Source organism: Esox lucius, chromosome 3, assembly GCF_011004845.1.
Source record: "Esox lucius isolate fEsoLuc1 chromosome 3, fEsoLuc1.pri, whole genome shotgun sequence".
NCBI classification, from domain to species: domain Eukaryota; kingdom Metazoa; phylum Chordata; class Actinopteri; order Esociformes; family Esocidae; genus Esox; species Esox lucius.
This window is the reverse complement of record NC_047571.1, coordinates 29,655,492-29,671,922: the sequence shown is the minus strand read 5'-3', so window position 1 is coordinate 29,671,922 and position 16,431 is coordinate 29,655,492. Positions and strand designations below refer to the sequence as shown.

At 44.1% G+C, this 16,431-nt stretch overlaps 1 protein-coding gene across 5 annotated transcripts; it reads right to left on the bottom strand.

Moving 5' to 3' along the window:
• Nucleotides 1-53: 53 nt before the first annotated feature.
• On the bottom strand, nt 54-15,433 carry LOC105024805 (3-keto-steroid reductase). 5 transcript variants are annotated; one of them, XM_013131932.3, is made up of 13 exons: nt 15,252-15,404; nt 14,557-14,760; nt 14,294-14,386; nt 14,017-14,131; nt 12,830-13,024; nt 12,574-12,678; nt 11,030-11,086; nt 10,515-10,613; nt 5,804-5,981; nt 4,531-4,671; nt 3,853-3,921; nt 3,648-3,725; nt 2,974-3,143 (listed from the first exon to the last, which is right to left on the bottom strand). In XM_013131932.3, the coding sequence occupies exons 1-13, from the start codon at nt 15,287-15,289 to the stop codon at nt 3,097-3,099; spliced, it is 1,419 nt and encodes a 472-aa protein (XP_012987386.2). In that variant the 5' UTR covers nt 15,290-15,404; the 3' UTR covers nt 2,974-3,096. The 5 variants fall into 5 exon arrangements, with proteins under 5 accessions (XP_012987395.1, XP_012987393.1, XP_012987386.2 ...); XM_020043216.2 differs by lacking the exon at nt 14,294-14,386 and having other exon boundaries at nt 15,252-15,402; XM_013131941.4 differs by lacking the exons at nt 10,515-10,613; nt 11,030-11,086; nt 12,574-12,678; ... (3 more) ...; nt 14,557-14,760; nt 15,252-15,404 and adding exons at nt 54-1,766; nt 2,058-2,255; nt 2,403-2,459; nt 7,277-7,734 and having other exon boundaries at nt 2,966-3,143.
• Nucleotides 15,434-16,431: the final 998 nt, after the last annotated feature.

The window sequence follows — 16,431 nt, the reverse complement described above, 5'->3', positions numbered from 1 at the left end:
GAAGTACAGCCATCATTTAGCAGTCCTAAAAATCTGATGAACATAACACAAAACACCTCAAACAGTTTTAATACAGAAAAGTCCATTGTCGTTTTTTTTTTGGTCATTTTTTCTTTTTTTTAAAGTAACAATAATGATTTCACACAACTCACTGCCGTAGGCAGAACACATTTAACACCTCTAAGCAATTTATTAGAGCAGGGATGTTTGCAGCGAAGTCTACTGTCAAGTGGCTCAAACTGTCCTACAAAAGGTTGGCTCTAGTCACCCAAGTCTGTTCATTACCAGTAGATCTTTCCGGAGCATTGGAATATAAAGCTTTCGGGTCACTTACAACATCAGTCCAAAAATGTGCCCCTCCGCCAATGTGAGAAGTGTACCTACGTCGAGGTGACAACACCTTGCCTAGAAATGCCAGACACAGGTGACTGTAAGCATGGCTAACAGTAATACGTTCTGTAGCACTCGCTCGCTCCACATTGAACAGCCAATTTCATTCAGACAAATTGTGGTAGTGCTGCTGAAGTAATGACAACATTATAATTTTACAAAAAAAAAAAACAACAACAACAACAACAAAGATGATCACAAGAGAGGGGGGAAAAACATTTCGGTTCATAGTACTGGTGAGGATCGAACCATGTGCTTTCCAAGCTATAAAATACATATTTATCAAATACTTAAGTGCAAAATATGTCCACAGTCCCTAGATAGAAACAACTATGTACTGCTTCAGGCAAAACCAAGCTGCTTTTGAACTCATTGGTCAAGTTCCCAAAGGATGTCAAGTTCGTGGCAGGGGAGTACTTAAAGTCATAAGTAACTATTCACATTCACTCTCCACCCAATCACTCACAAGAACACATCACACACACAAAATACCATATTCGCATAGTAGTCCTTAGGTTACTATAATAGTGTAGCCTTTTTGACCTACCAGGACCAGCCTATAAATACATTTGGGCCCCGGCTGACCTGAAGACAGGTAGTAAAGTCAGGACCAGGGACTACTGGTCCACCTGAAAAAATAAGAGCAAAGCCATCAATAGGAAAATATAGGAAACCAAAAAAGGAGACCAGAGGAATTCATTTTAACTGCACAACAAGCAAAAAAAAAATAAAACACTCTTAAGCGCAAGGAGTCAGACTTCAGGTAACAATTTGTAAATTTTAGATTTAGTACATAAGGTACTCACCTATTGTAAGTCTTACATTCGAGAAATGCATGACTTAAGTCGCCCTTTCAAAAATAAAAGCTTGTCTAAGATAATGTAGGTAAAGTCACAATGAAAGCCAGCCAAGTCTGGGGGGGGTAACCCCCACACACATTTCACCCCATCTTGGAAATTCATAATCAAGCAGCAATACAAAAAAATATCCATGAAGTATGCATAATCTCTGAAGAAACAATACTGTATGAAAACATCCCTGCTATCACATCTCTAAATACAAAACTTCTACCAATAATTTGCTTCAGTGTACCAAGAGAAGTCCGTTTCCCTTTTTTTTTTGTGTCTTTTTATCCATCCTTTAAAACGTTAAAATCTCAGTTCTCAGGAGTGAACGGTATGGATGACAGTCTTTTTTCCCCCGGTCAAAATCTCTCTTCCTTTTTTCTTTTTTTCTCTAATACTCAAAGATGTTGGACGCATGCAAGCCTCGTAGAGGGAGGACCCGGAGGGGCGAATGCTGGGGCTGTGGTGTTCTTAGGCCAGGGCTGGGAAGGCCTCAGGATCGTCAACGTTAGGAACGGACACTCCGCCCGGCTGGAGACAAACACAGAGAAGAAGGCGCTCAGAGAAACGCTGGGCCAAAACATGCTTCTTTGAATTTGGGGGTACCAGGTGAACGACAACTCCCGCAAAAGGAAGAGAATGTCTACAATAACCTCAAGCACACAAATGTACTTTCACTGCGTTTAGGTACAAATAAGATGAACACGGTCAGTAACCATACCATTTCACTGACTTGATTTTTAACTGTTTAAATTTAAATCTATACTGGCCCAACAATATTTACACGACAGCTTGGCCAGTGACGTCTCCCATCAACGCTACCTTTTCGGATCGAACACCTCCGCGAGCCGGCCGGTCGGATCTGCCCCCGCCCGCACCGCGGCCCCCCCTTCCACCGCGAGCTCCGCCGCGCCCGCGCCCCGGGCGGCCCAGGTCCCCGAAGTTGATCTCCAGCTGGGCTGTGATGTCGTTGGCAGGCTTGCGGAAGTGGTGGTCCGTGCCGACTTCGTCAGGGTTGCCCTGGGGATGACAGTTGACGGTGTGTAGAGGGGAGATTTGCCGAGCTAACGGTAGACCTGCCGAGCTAACGGTAGACCTGCCGAGCTAACGGTAGACCTGCCGAGCTAACGGTAGACCTGTAAACAGCTGAAAATATGAGCCAGGTACCTTGAAGAGTGGGGTTGTGTCCGCTTCAATTTCGGGAGCGTCGATCACAGCAGGTCTCTACAACACCCAAAAGAAAGTGTTGAGAGGTTATTAATTGTTTACCTTACAATCAGGTTCATATCATCGTTTGTGTTGGCAAACGGATGAAACAAAATACAGACCGCCACAATTATTGAATACCTTAAAGATGTGAATACTTCATTAGCACTGATCAGTCCACAGGAATCAATCATCAAACTTCTTTTTAACTTGAAACTTCTTTCCAAACTTGAAATGACAGACACAGTACAGCAAACCCTACACTTCTTGAAAACCCACTGTAAATCTGTCGCTGTCGACGGACTTTAATTTAAATCCAAATGATGATATCTTAACATAACTTAAGTCACATCCTCAGTGTAGGTAACAAAGACATCCAAAACAAGGTTAACACAATAAAATGTGCCAAAATACAACCAAATACAATGGCAAAACATCAGCACGGCCCCGGACCACACAGGGAAATACTCTCAAAGATAGAGGAGTCTGATCTCACTTACGTCTTTGGGCTTGTCATCACTTACATCTTCGCTCTTGGACTTGTGCAGCACGTAGCCCTTGTTCCACTTGCTGTCTGCACCCTCGTTGGGCTTGCGGATGTTGAACTCCACCTTGGCGCGCTCCTTGTCCTGCATGGCCTTCCATTCATCCAGAGTCATCTCCTTGGGGCTCTCCTCTTTAGGTTCCTCCACCTCATTCTCCCTGGAACGAACAGTCTGTTACTGCCAACTGAGAGTTACAGCAGCAGACCAGTGAACAAATTGCTCTGTCCCTGAGCAAGGCAGTTAAACCCAGAACATCCCAAAACACTTTTCATACATTGACCATTTCTTCTCAACATTTTAGCCTTGCAAGTATCGCTGAGGCACGTGGAGAGGGGTGTGTCTCTCGGCCCAGAGGCACGTGGAGAGGGGTGTGTCTCTCGGCCCAGAGGCACGTGGAGAGGGGTGTGTCTCTCGGCCCAGAGGCACGTGGAGAGGGGTGTGTCTCTCGGCCCAGAGGCACGTGGAGAGGGGTGTGTCTCTCGGCCCAGAGGCACGTGGAGAGGGGTGTGTCTCTCGGCCCAGAGGCACGTGGAGAGGGGTGTGTCTCTCGGCCCAGAGGCACGTGGAGAGGGGTGTGTCTCTCGGCCCAGAGGCACGTGGAGAGGGGTGTGTCTCTCGGCCCAGAGGCACGTGGAGAGGGGTAAATCAAAAGAGTGCTCACTTGTTCTCAGAGTCAGCCGGGGGGTGCTCCTCTCCCTCGGGGGTCTCTTCAGGGACAACGGTCTGTTCAGCATCTCCACTGGAAACACAAAGTCAGCAGCACTTAGTGGCCCTTCCAGGGAAAATGTAAAAGCCAGTCTACATCAATGAAGGACATGACTTCGATCTCTAGTCACTTGTGGACATAAGTTTATCTGAACACCCACCTGACTTCGTCTTTGGGGTTCCCCCAATTGTGGGGGGCACTCCCGCCACGCTTCTCCTCCGATTTCTGACTGTTGAGACAAGAAAAACCTCTAAATTATTTGATTATTTATTCAAATTATTTATTTGAATAGAGAAGTTGCACTTAGACCAAAGTTAAATTAACAAATGTCAAAGTGACATTTGTGAATAAAACCTTATTCTGAAGAGCATGCATTTCCCATATACCCGAAGAGCTGCCTACCCACTACCAAGTGCAGTTTGTCCAGCCTCGGCCAAGACCTGAGGAACTCCCCTCACCTTGTTCTCTACAATAGGACTTAATTGGACAAGATGAAAAGGAAAAACCAAAATCAACTGGGCCCAGCGTGTAACGATTGACAGCCCTAATCTAAAAAGAGACCTTAAAGATCACTAGAAAACTACTTGTTCTGCTTTTGACTCAATGCACTTGGATGGATGTTTATCTGCCAGAATGATAAAAATCCCAGAGGTAAATCAAGGAAAAAGGACACAGTTTAACCTCTGAAAATTACAGGCCTGAGGCAATATTATTTTTCGATCAAGCAACAAGGAGTTTCTTCCTTGAACTGATGAATACATGCAGAGTCAGGTTAAAGTTCAGACCCCCCCCCCCCCCCCCCCCCCAAAAAAAACCCTAAAGAGCAGAAATGCCTCACGGTTTGTCGCTGCCGCTGTGTCTGTCGAAGTCCCGCTTCCCGCGGGAGTCGAAACCGTCGGCCCGGCCCATGCCCCGCCCCCTTCCACCACGCCCACCACGGGCACCACCACGCCCTCTGGGGGGCCGATCTCCAAGAGGCCTAATGAAGGACACACACAGACCTGCAGAATCAACATCTAGCAGTGTATAGTTTGGGGATGTATTTATTCAGCCTAACAAAACATTCTGGCACCGCCCAGCCTAACCCCAACCCCCATCCCTAAAGGCCCTGCCCAACCCCCATCCCTAAAGACACCACCCAAACCCAAACCCCTCCCTAAAGCCACTACCAGATTTAATCAATTAACATTAATCTTTACTGCAACGATGGTACACTGATGAATTATGCCGTCACGGCAAAACAATCGTATATTTTGGCTGTGGTGAGAGAGCGTGCACTCCAACTCCCTTATCAACATTTGGGGTTGCCAGGCAACCTAGGTTTGATGTGCACTGCTCACAGGTTGCCCCGCCCTCCTACTAGGCTTGAGAGCGCTAGCCACTACAGAAAAAACAAGAGTAGAATTTGTTTCTGCTTTAACCTCACTAGATGTTATTGAACACGGCGTAAGGAGGCAGGACTAAATGAATGGGTGGTGACCGCAGCACCCGATCTCATGTAACTAGCAGACGTTACCCGACGGATGAGTTTGCTGCTGTTCCAAAGGAAAGGGAGGAGGAGCAAGTTGAAACAGAGTTGTGACACTACCTGTCCTTATTGCAATCACAGACAATGGCAGCAAGGAAGTGTGCGCACTGTAGACTACCAGAGTAGAGCCCGAAATTATTCTGTCCCTGGGCAGAGTCATTTTACACCGCAGAATCTCCTTGAGTATTGCTTGTATGTTAGACTTTTTTTGTTCACATACTTGGTGGTTTTAGTTTCAACTGCCATTTCTAGCGAAGATTACTACAGTATAGACAGATTCAAGCTAGCGGCATTTGTTACTTGTGTTTTACTGTGTAATCGCTGGAAAACAATTTGGGTGACACACATCTGTGGCTTGTTGATTTTCTACCTGCCTGAGGTAGAATGACATGGTTGGTTTGTATCAAGCCACAATAGAAATTCTTAAAGCAACAGTTTTACTGTACATACAATAACATGAAGAAAGAAATTGGATCCCTCCTGGGAAAACAGGTGCCCCTTCTGCTAGCAGAATCCTGTGGGAACCTCTGGTGTATGGCCCTGATGTAATTACAATAAAAAAAAAACAGAGAGGGAGACTCACTTGTCTGCAGCAAACTCCCCTCTGTCTCCTCCCTCAGGCTTGTCCTCCAGGGGCTTGTCGAAGCGGCGCTCCCGGGGGGGTCTCCTGTTGTCTGGCCTCCGGTCACCGGCGGCACGCCCCTCGCCCTGGGAGCCGGGCAGGGCCGGCTGATCCGGCCTCCGGCCAACCCGCCTGATACCTGCCATCACAACAACATGGAGGCTTGAGAGGTGGCCAGTCCTTGGGGACTCCAGAGGTGACTAGAGAATTTAAAAAGGGGCGGCCAAAACCAAGAGGCAGCTTTTACTTGCACAAACACCACTTATTTACAGGGTTAAGGCTAAGACCACTATTTCAATACTAATTAATTTGTATTGTGTTTCGGCTTATATAAGTATTTTGTTCTGAGGGGGGGGGGCACTTTACCCAAAGAATAACAACGACTCTAAACCTGTGTCAATAGACCTCAGAAGATTTAGAATTTTAATACGAGTCAGTTATTGGCAAAGGCATGTTGGGTTACTCTGGGAAATTTGGTTAGCTATTTTACAAGGACGTGTAAGCGCCTGACTGTCATGCAGACTGGTTTAATACTTCGACAGCACGCACTTTTGAATCAAAGCAGACCAGCCTACTTCTATTGCATTTAGTGATACAATGTTGTGAGAGGCCTTAGCTGGTTACGGTGGACATGTGGCCGGATGTACAAGTTACACAGCTGCTCAGATGTCAAACGCATTACTGTACACTAGCATTCATTACGCATTTGTTCAGTGCAGAAAAAACGGTTAACAGGTTCACTGAAAACAACTGTTCTACAATAAGTGTAAAAGCTTGCTAGATAATAAACTTGCCATGCTTTAGTTTTGTTGGCCTGTCGCTAGATAGTTACCTTAGTTGCAATATGCCGAGACGACAACAGGCGCCAGACATTGCTCGGCTTTAAGCGAGCCATTCTGAACTTACAGCTTCAAACAAGGCCCTTGATATTCACCTCGAATATGTTGACAGGTCAGCCCCATTCGTTTTGCTTTGAAAAACAGCCCTGGCTATTCCCCCGCGAATGCCTATAATGGCCAGTTTAGCTCTAAGGTAAAAAAAAAAAAAAAAAAAAGATTGGTTATAACTACATTATAAATACATATGTAGTTAGCTAGCTAACAACCTCGAGCTGTTGGATGACAACCTGCAGGCGCCCGCGCAGATACCCTGGAGAACTCTTTACAAGCATTTCACATCCAGTAGCCAGGTAAAATGCATTCCTGCGACATGATAGAGTTCCCAGGTGATAAAATACAATGCATGATTATATCCAATAATCATGGACTGAATGCGTGCATGCATGTTCGCAGTGGGCTCGGTTGCCCTTTAAGTTGATCACAACAGGGACACGAATCATGTTGACCCTCAGAATGTTTTTGTTAGCAAACTGGCTAGGTTTCTGCAGATTTGGAATGAACGTATCGCCAATTTTTGAGGGTCAGTGCAGTTTACCTTCTTTCTTCAGTGGTACTGGTGCCTGAGTTTCATCTTTCTTGTCAAGGAGCGGATTCTTCCGGTCCTTCTGTGACTCCTTCTTGGGCTGCTTAGCGGCTTGGGCTGCAGACTTCGTTATACCAGCTGCGGCCGCCTCTTTCTTCTTATTCTCTGCCGCCTTTAACACCTCAAACGGGTCTGATTCATCATCCAATAGCTGGTCAAACCGATTGGTTACCACGCAGCCGAAGCCTTCTTGCAGATGTCCGGGCATGATGGCGCCCCTTCAGCGGGATTCACCTCCGATTCTACGAGGCTTGGTGCGAACAATTCGCTAGACGCTGCCACAAGATGGCTGGAAAAGATACTTCTTCTCTTCCGGCGCGGGGAATATCCGGGACATTCAGTATCGCGCCATATGGGGCATTTAATCGTCTCTCCAATCAGGATGTAAAAAAGAATGCTGTTTGTAAACAAATGCTAATTATTCTCACGTGTATGATGTTGACCTAGGTTTCCTTACTCATTAATCTTACTAAGCCATGACACAATAGTATTAGCTATAAGCGTGTTCGTTGTTAAAAACAAAAATACAAAAATAAGATCGAGTGGTCTGGTATCAAGACACAAAATACTTACCTTATACATTATTGCGTCAACAGAATCAGAAATGCTTATATTAAATGGTTGCTTTTCAGGAACGTTTGAGAGTAACAGAGATTTTTCCCAAAAAGTGAAGCATTTCCAAACCTAGTTGGCTAACATCTGCTCTGTGTGCTCCATCTGAAGATTAAAGAGGATTTTATAGTTTATTAAAAGCAACAAATAAAAGCCAAGGACAGGCAGAGTAATGTTGTGAAACAGCTGCTGGTGTAATGGAGCTCACTATTGCTGGGTCTGTCCTGTTGTTAGGACATTGGAACTAAACCAGGCACCCATAACACCAAGCTGTTGGTTACAACACATACTGATATCAAGTACATATTTTATTCTAAGAATACAGTCTTTTAAATATAAAGTTAATACACATTTGTTTGAGTACATGTCTACTACTACAGAACAACACTGATGTTTGTAAAACTACACCGCCCCTCATCAGGCCCTGTGGGTAACGCGATAATGCTATCGGTTAAAGACAGAGCCACTATCTGTCATTAGACAAGTAAACTGTGCATGCACATCATACATGGTCAGCAATACTGATGCGGCCTGATCCCAACTGCTGCGGCCTTATTGTCAAACTGCTCAACTAACGAAATATACTTTAGAACCCATTCCAAACAGGCAATGTTGATTAACATTTTTTAATGGATCTGGCAATTGCTTTCTATGACTGAAGTACATACAGTAGATAAGATTGAAAAGGTAAATGATAATAAAAAAAAAAAAAAGGGGGGGGGGGCTGTTAACGTTAGCACTGAATAGAACAAGGTGACAAATAGAGTAATTCAAACAAGACGACAAATTGAGCAAAGCAGAGATGATGAAACAAATATTATATTTTATAATATATAAATAAAATAAAAGCAGCTCCCAACTCGCTCTCTTCATCTTAACCCAAGACAGCACAGTGAACCCAACACTCACAGGGAATAAATGTTTTCACAAAATGTGACTTCTGGTGACATTGTTGCCATGTGTCTCATAATTCAGTCTAACCTCTAGAGCCACCACATTTGGTGACATAGCACAGCAGCAGGAATGCAGGCTGGTCCCTTTCAATATCCCCAATCCATTTCAGTTGTACTCATTACAAATATTCCTGATCCATTTCTCTGTATGTATTCTATGCATTGAACATTTATTTTATTTTGTTCAGTTTTAGATTACTGCAAGCATAATAGAAATCTGTGCACCAGTGACAGAAGAAACAGTTATTGTGTAGCGTAGCTAGCATACATTAACCGTTATACAACTACAATGTGCTGGTAAATGGAATTCAACTGAAACAGGAGGAGTTAAGTGGGAGGTTATTAAAAACATGGTGGCCGATAAAAAGTCAGATGTTCTCTCAGATAAACCCCCATTATTCATAGAACTGCTAGTCCCTCATAGCTAAGGTCAACTCAGTAAACAGTTTGCTTTTGTTCTTGCAGCATTAAAACTGCTCCTTCAGTAGTGATACTATGGTATGAAATGTGTGTTTCAACTGCACAGTCAAGGAGTAAGTCACACAAAAGACTACTGCCAAGTGGAGGTACTTTTTGTAGGCTGGTTTATTTGTCATCCTCCTCCTTCAACCTTTTGCAGGCAGCTTTTTCCATTTCCAGAAGTTTCACGTACAGGGCCTCTGACATGTCCTCATCAATGTCCATCTAAAAATGGCGTGATATGAAACAACGGCGTTGTTAGAAGCCATGTTGAACCTGTCATGTTAGACACTTCCTATGATGTCACACATGAGTGGACTGTATGCGCCATACACCATGAAAATGCTTCTGTATAATTAGAAACAATCAAAGATATGTATTACAACTGTTCACTATAACTGTTATAGTAGTGTAATGTTGATTTACTGTGCTTGTGGCTGTCCCCCAGTGGTCCGGTCTGAATAGCGGGGACCAGATATTAGTAGTTTGAGAAAATGAGAGATAAAGTCGCCAGCCTTTTATCAGGGAGGTTCTGGTTTGTACTAGTAAGACCGCTTTGTTTTTCTCCGAAGTAACGATTAGAAATGTGATGACGTGTGCAGAGTGAATAGACACAGTTTATATACTTAGATGTGACCATTTTACATGTATTTTTGAGTGTGTGACGATGTAGACACATTGGGTTCGGTCTCACTAAACAATGTGATTCTGCTTTCCCTTTGTGTTTTTTTTTTTTTAGATTGATTCACTTTGTCCTTATAATTGTAATGAAATCCCCCTGTAAACCTAAAGCTATGAAAAACAACCCTACCAGGGAGGAACATTACATTAGTTAATCATTACAGATGATTATACTGAGGCATATCTTAAATTATTTTAGCAGAAACGTTTTACATCTGTCTATTGAAGAGGTTTGACATTTGGCATATAATACAATTGCATTTAAATTACAAGTAATTTATAAGAAGCTCCTAGCCAAATGGAATTTCAGTAGTGAGTGCATACATTTTCATACTGACGTTAAATCTAGATTTGTCATTTGGCAGATCCTTTTTTCCATATATTTTTTTCCATTGAGGTGCCTGGGCAGAGAAGAACTCTGACTGCATGGACCTTTGACATGTGGTTTTTGGCATCCGATAAAACAGCGACTGAAAGACACTCACTTGTTGAGATTGCGTGTAGTTTCTTCCCATGCCGGATGTCAAACTGTGGTACTTTGCTCTGGGATCTAGGGACTCAGGTTTTTGCAGAAACAGCGAGTACTTTAAAAAAAAAACAGGATGACATGTTTAGCCAGGAAAAATCACTCAAAGGTATTAATATCAAAACAAGCTGTTGAAATATTTAACCGTAAGGCTGCATTAGGATGAACACACGAAATGCAGTAATCCCATGACTATCTAGGGCAATCTGGTATAGGGAGAGATCCTTTTTATTTTACATCTCTGTAAGCTGTAAAACATCAAAAGCCAATGCATATCAAGGATACGGAGACTGTTAAAAAGGTAAATGGCATACAAAATTAAGTCTATTTTCGGTTTTCCTGAGTTTCCATTGCACATGTTTTTTAGCCCAGGACTAGGTCCTTAAATCGGTTTCTGGGAACCCAGCCGATAAAGGTCTAATCTGTCGTTTTTGTTACCAATACACATCTGAATGGCCTAGATTAGTAACTTACCAATGCCTCTGCTCCATTGTAGGGTGTCAGTGTAAACGTGTTGGTGAAGATTCTTATCTGTTCGTGAAGACAAACAATTCTAGCCAATATAAAATTTGCAACAAAAAAAAAACGACAGCAATACTACAAACACTCACCGAAAGGATTATTAGGAACACCTGTTCAGTTTCTCATTAACGCAATTATCTAAGCAACCAATCACATGGCACTGGCTTCAATGCGTTTAGGGGTGTGGTCCTGGTCGAGACAATCTCCTGAACTCCAAACTGAATGTCAGAATGGGAAAGAAAGGTGATTTAAGCCATTTTGAGCGTAGGCATGGTTGTTGGTGCCAGACGGGCCGGTCTGAGTATTTCACAATCTGATCAGTTACTGGGATTTTCACGCACAACCATTTTTAGGGTTTACAAAGAATGGTGTGAAAAGGGAAAAACATCCAGTATGCGGCAGTCCTGTGGGCGAAAATGCCTTTTTGATGCTAGAGGTCAGAGGAGATTGGGCCAACTGATTCAAGCTGATAGAAGAGCAACTTTGACTGAAATAACCACTCGTTACAACCGAGGTATGCAGCAAAACATTTGTGAAGCCACAACACGCACAACCTTGAGGCGGATGGGCTACAACAGCAGAAGACCCCACCGGGTACCACTCATCTCCACTACAAATAGGGAAAAGAGGCTACAATTTGCACAAGCTCACCAAAATTGGACAGTTGAAGACTGGAAGAATGTTGCCTGGTCTGATGAGTCTCGATTTCGGTTGAGACATTCAGATGGTAGAGTCAGAATTTGGCGTAAACAGAATGAGAACATGGATCCATCATGCCTTGTTACCACTGTGCAGGCTGGTGGCGGTGGTGTAATGGTGTGGGGGATGTTTTCTTGGCACACTTTAGGCCCCTTAGTGCCAATTGGGCATCGTTTAAATGCCATGGCCTACCTGAGCATTGTTTCTGACCATGTCCATCCCTTTATGACCACCATGTACCCATCCTCTGATGGCTACTTCCAGCAGGATAATGCACCATGTCACAAAGCTCGAATCATATCAAATTGGTTTCTTGAACATGACAATGAGTTCACTGTACTGAAATGGCCCCCATAGTCACCAGATCTCAACCCAATAGAGCATCTTTGGGATGTGGTGGAATGGGAGCTTCGTGCCCTGGATGTGCATCCCACAAATCTCCATCAACTGCAAGATGCTATCCTATCAATATGGGCCAACATTTCTAAAGAATGCTCTCAGCACCTTGTTGAATCAATGCCACGTAGAATTAAGGCAGTTCTGAAGGCGAAAGGGGGTCAAACAGTATTAGTATGGTGTTCCTAATAATCCTTTAGGTGAGTGTATATATTTAGAGGCCAACTCGTGCGTTTCTTCGAGAAATTCGGTTACATAGCATCGTTCGATGTTTCCAATGTGACGTTAATGGAGAGCCAAAATGGCCGTCGCAGAACAAGCTGCATCAGTCGCACGCATCGTATTGCAGAAACCTCATAGGGCCAACTCTCTGAATTCACGACGGAGCACAACCAACTCACGAGAAACATCACAGGCATGATGAGGGTCCAGAAGAAGGAGGGGAGGATGCCGTAGGTCAGGTTGGTCATCACCAGCCCTGGACAAATCACTGATGAGTACAGCCCCTGTCAATCACGTCCACAAAGCGTCAATGTTGATTATAGGATACTGGTCCAGACAGGACGAGCCCCTCTCCACCCACAAGTCAACGATGGCTGACAACCCATCAATAAGCCCAACACTGCTGTGTGTAACTCAGTGATCATCTGGGCTCACCTGGCTGTTGTTGTGCCTGTTGAGGGCCAGGCTGAGGAGGTCGACAGCGTACTTGGAGGAGGCGTAGGGCTCAGTCCCCAGTCGGTGCTGGATGTCGTCTGGACTGAAGGCTGACCGTCTGGCATTACTGGATGAGGTCCACACTACTTGGGAGGTCCGGCCAGCCTGGCATAAAATAGGCTCCAGCTCCCTGATCTGGAATGCACAAACACCAATATAGGACAAACAGGGCCGACAAGGGTGTTAGCTCTCAAACTGTGTAGGTTGGGTCCAGGATGCCAACTGGCTGAAAGCGGTGTCATTTCAGATCAGCTACAGCAGTTACAGGAAAACAAAATGTTTGACAGTTTTTACAAGGTTGGTAACCAATTAATGATAGCCTCACGGCTTTGTGGTGTATAGCCAACAGTGATATACTGCCCATTTACAGAACCAGACCACTTTGGGTCTTATTGCTTAAATATACCGTAAAGGGTGTTTTCTCTTTAACTGTGTCCATAGTAAGGGAGAAATTAAATAAGTGGTCCCTGGGAAATCAAGGAAAATGACAAGCAAAAACGATGTAAATCAAAATTACCCCAAGAACTATGAAAAGGACACACATGATGGTACATTATGCTAATGAATGCCTGGTTTGACAGGCCACACCGGGCACTGCCGTTCTCCTGTAACTGAGACCGTCCATGAGACTCCTGAGTGAGGTTCATGGACGGTGTCACAAGGACACAAAATGGACGACATTGAAACCGAGACGTTTAATTCTTAATGCTGTGATGCTCTAGAGCCCTCGGGCTCAACTCTGGACCGTTTTCTCATTGCAACCCTCTACTCAGGGACTTATTTAAATCTGGGACACCAGGTGGGTGCGATTAATGACGAGGTAGAATGGAAAACTAGCAGGCTTCGGACCTCGTAGGGTAAGAGTTGAACATCCCTGCTCTTGAGGTTCCCACCAATTACTATGGGCAGGGTATCACATTCCCTTTGGCTGTGTACAGCAGTGGAGTTCCTTAAAATGGACGATAAGTGCTTTACCCTTAGGTTTTTTCTCACCTTGTGACCTAACAACAAATCAATCAAGAACATTAAAAGTGAGGAACAAACCCCCCAGACATTAAATCCCATCCCCATCCCTTCTCCATGACACTAACCCCCACTGAAGCGAGGCCAGGAAAGGCGTGACTCACCAGGAGGAAGTGACCAAAGAGGTTTGTGGCGAACACTTCCTGCAGTCCGTCTTCGTTTACGCGGTCCTGCTGGGTCAGGATGCCCTCTGCCGTGGCGAACATCTTGATGACGCCGCTGCAGAACATAGAGGACATCACCTCAGAACATAGAGGTCATCACCTCAGAACATAGAGGTCATCACCTCAGAACATAGAGCAACGCCGGCCACTCTCTGGGAACGAGATGTGAAGCGGGGCTACGGGGGTGCTGAGGAGACGGAAGGGTTTCAACCGGTACCTAGAAAACAAGCCCTTGAAAAAGGCCCTGACGTCTATCTGCGGGTTGGGCATGATTCCGGCGTTAAGGTACAGATAGTCCAGTCTGTCGTATCTGTGGAATAATTAGTAAATATTACTCACAGTATTTAATGACATCACAGGGATGAAAGGTGTGCATGCACTGGTGTGTGTGTGTGTGTGTGTGTAGTAAGTGTGTGTCCGGCATACGTGTGTATGTACTATTGCGAGGGTTTAACGGGAGGACGTTCCGCCGGTCTGCACCTGGCCTTGACCTCCTGGGCGGCACGGAGCACCGAGCGGACAGAGCCCACGTCCAGGTGCAGCAGGTCTACCTCAGCGTCGGGGTGAGAGGTCAACAGGGCGGAGCGCGCCGCCTCAGCTCTCCGTGCGTTCCTACAGGCGAGACACAGACGCAGCCCAGCGTCCTGGCTGAGGAGGCGCTCACATAGGGCCAGGCCGATGCCGCTGGAGACAAAGGAGACACAGAGAGGAGGTGACATCTCCTGTGGTAGGACACAAGCTCACGGGCATACACATACAGTTACGAAGTACACCCCCTGGATAATTGGCTGTTTTTAAATACTTATATTTTTTTAGACATGGATTTTTGAGCTAACCACATTAATTGATGAAGGTAACCCTGTATAACTAAATAATACAATTAGGGGCACCAAAACAGGTATAAAGGATAAGAGTCAATAGACTTGGGAGGGCTCTGGTTTGGAGGGATAATATATATTTAATACGACCCATTTAATATATATTATCTAGTGCATATTTCTAGTGCAACAGCTTTAGCGAACAACTGAATGTAACTTACCACTATTGCCACTAACGCTAACAGTAATAAAGCATGTATCATAAGGGGGCGTATCGTGTCATTCCATCCCATTCAGACCGAAATGTATTAGGCTACCAGCTTTGACACCCAGGCTATTTAGGAACAATGTACGTACCTGTTTGCACCGGTCACTAAAATCACTTTCCCCATCATGGTTTTTCTTCAATTATATGTCACTTCTGAAAAGTAATCGAACCACGAGAGCAGAGTATAACGCCTTAAAAATGTACAGCCCTCTGGTCCGATGTTATGAACACCGCGTTAGCCTATGCAGACGCGATTACGTGGTGTGATTGGATGACGACACAACCCTGTCGGCCAATCATAGTGGTCTACAGAGAGCCGAGAGTATCATGCTTTTCAAGCAGCGCAAAGCTTGAAAATCGCGAACACATTTAGAGTAAAAAACGTTGACTTTCTTTGATTATTTCTTTACAAGTTGATTGCACGTTTTATAGAAACGTTAACTGTGGAATGCAAAATATGTTTATGCAAATAAGTGTTTTTTTTAGGTACTATAAATATGGACCTAATGACCTAATAATGTTATGTATACTTTTGCACGCATAGCAACGAAGCTGTTGAGGTCGTTGCTGACCTATAGTGCTTCCTCAGTTATGATTAAGTCCGCCACCTGAACATTTTCTTTCATTGTGTTGTGATGGTCATCAATTAGCCATCGACAAGACTTGAGAATCACAATACTGTTCCAAAAGCTCTGCTTTTAAACGGAATAAATACTGGAACTGTAAATCTGGTAACGTGTACCTCAACTGTTAGTATGCAGGGTGTAGCCTACTTGCCTCATATCCCGTTCACCACCAATTGTTAACTTTCACGTAGTTTGGCAAGACTTTTGACATTAAAGACTTATTCAATTTAATTCTATGGGCATCTGCCGTTCAGATATCTGTTTGCTTCTAACTAGAAACTATTCATATAGTCACTAGTAACTAAGTTTTACGAACAACTATTCCATACTTATTAGTTACTAGTATCTTTTCCAATTATTACTATCAAAAGTTGTATTATTACTATAATTTTTAATTCTATCAAGTAGTAATTTTTAGTCATTGCCAGTTAGTAAAAAAGCAGTTGTTACTGAATAAAAAAGTTAATAGTAGCAATTGTAATAGTTACTAGTAACTAATAAATAGATACTAGTATCTAATGTTCCAGAATAGGTTACAAGTTGACTTTAATATGATTCAAAAATGGCTTCACAGAAACAACCTACTGCTGAATACTGAAAAATCGTGTTGTATGCTGTTTGGGACGAGGCACAGAAGACCATG

Coding starts and splice junctions, on each gene's coding strand:
- LOC105024805 (XM_013131932.3), bottom strand. CDS start 15,289: ATGATGGGGAAAGTGATTTTAGTGACCGGTGCAAACAG. Junction 11,087..12,573: donor TCATGCCTGTGATGTTTCTC/GTGAGTTGGTTG, acceptor CTTCACGAACAG/ATAAGAATCTTCACCAACAC. Junction 5,982..10,514: donor ACTACACGCAATCTCAACAA/GTGAGTGTCTTT, acceptor TTGTGATGGCAG/GTATCAGGCGGGTTGGCCGG.